Raw genomic sequence first — 1,608 nt, forward strand, 5'->3', positions numbered from 1 at the left:
CTAACACTTGTCAACCCTGTAATAACACTGTACTAAACACTTGTACTTAACACCTGTAATAACACTGTACTATACATGTACTAACCCATGTACTAACACTGTAATTAACACAGTACTAATCCGTGTACTAACCCTGTTAATAACACTGTTACTAACACTGTTACTTAATACCCTTTAATAACACTCCTGTACTAACCCTGTAATAACACTGTACTAACCCTGTAATAACACTGTACTAACCCTGTAATAACACTGTACTAACACTGTACTAACCCTGTACTAACACTGTACTAACCCTGTAATAACACTGTATTAACCCTGTAATAACACTGTAATAACACAGTAATAACACTAATAAAGCTGTAATGACACTGTACTAACCCTGTACTAACACTGTACTAACCCTGTAATAACACTGTACTAACCCTGTAATAACACTGTACTAACCCTGTAATAACACTGTACTAACCCTGTAATAACACTGTACTAACCCTGTACTAACCCTGTACTAACACTGTACTAACCCTGTACTAACACTGTACTAACCCTGTATTAACCCTGTACTAACCCTGTAATAACACTGTATTAACCCTGTAATAACACTGTATTAACCCTGTACTAACCCTGTACTAACCCTGTACTAACCCTGTACTAACACTGTACTAACCCTGTAATAACACTGTAATAACACAGTAATAACACTAATAAAGCTGTAATGACACTGTACCAACCCTTTAATAACACTGTAATAACACTGTGTGCGCGTGTGTGTGCACGTGTATCTGTGTTTGGTAAGGTCATTTGTACAGTATGTGAGAGATAGGTGGTGGTAGGTATTAGTTAAGTGTCTATCCATGGTGCTAGAAATAGTCATTACTTACATACTCGGTCTCCCTCTTGTTATCCAGGGAGAAGTTGTGCATGTCGGAGTTTACTCCCCCAGACACTGACTCCACCTTGTAGCTCTGGCTCTTCTTATTCTGCTCCTTCTTGATCACGTCTAGCTTGGTGTGCAGCGGCGGTTTGGCCTCTATCACCCCCCGATGTCCACCACCTCCGCCTTCCACACCTACCGCGCCCACCGCCACCGCTGTGGTCGTCGTCACGGTGCCGTTGGCACGCCCTTCATCCCCCGCCCCGGCCTGCTCCCCGCTTGTGTTCTCTGTCAAAACAACAGGAATTGATGTCATGGTTTAGAAACGTTTTCAAATGAAGTCCAAAAAGCTTGAGGATGAGTGTGTGTTGTTAGATTGTCATAGAGGATGGTCTATGCATTGGCAAGGAGATGGAACACCATTAAGTTAGCTTCAGGAACATCTTTACCAAGATTATGGTGTGTTTGGATACTGTCAGAGTTCCAGAGTTCGCGAATCTGAAATAGTCTAAATACTATAACGACCTGAGAATGAGTCTGAGACCAGTGCCTCGCAAGCTGTTCTAGGTCCCGAGACTGAGACCAGTGCCTCGCAAGCTGTTCTAGGTCCCGAGACTGAGACCAGTGCCTCGCAAGCTGTTCTAGGTCCCGAGACTGAGACAGAGAGAGAGATTGAGACAGAGAGAGACAGAGAGAGAGAGAGAGAGAGAGAGAGAGAGAGAGAGAGAGAGAGA

At 43.3% G+C, this 1,608-nt stretch overlaps 1 protein-coding gene across 1 annotated transcript in view; it reads right to left on the reverse strand.

Moving 5' to 3' along the window:
- Positions 1 to 1,608, reverse strand: part of igfbp3 (insulin-like growth factor binding protein 3) — a 59,416-nt gene that overhangs the window by 41,850 nt on the left and 15,958 nt on the right. Inside the window, exon 2 of the mRNA XM_024137640.1 lies at positions 882 to 1,162. Within this exon, the coding sequence (XP_023993408.1) occupies positions 882 to 1,162 (281 nt within the window). The remainder of the gene's footprint in view (positions 1 to 881; positions 1,163 to 1,608) is intronic.

The sequence above is a fragment of the Salvelinus sp. IW2-2015 genome, unplaced genomic scaffold, assembly GCF_002910315.2.
Source record: "Salvelinus sp. IW2-2015 unplaced genomic scaffold, ASM291031v2 Un_scaffold1262, whole genome shotgun sequence".
Lineage (NCBI taxonomy): Eukaryota > Metazoa > Chordata > Actinopteri > Salmoniformes > Salmonidae > Salvelinus > Salvelinus sp. IW2-2015.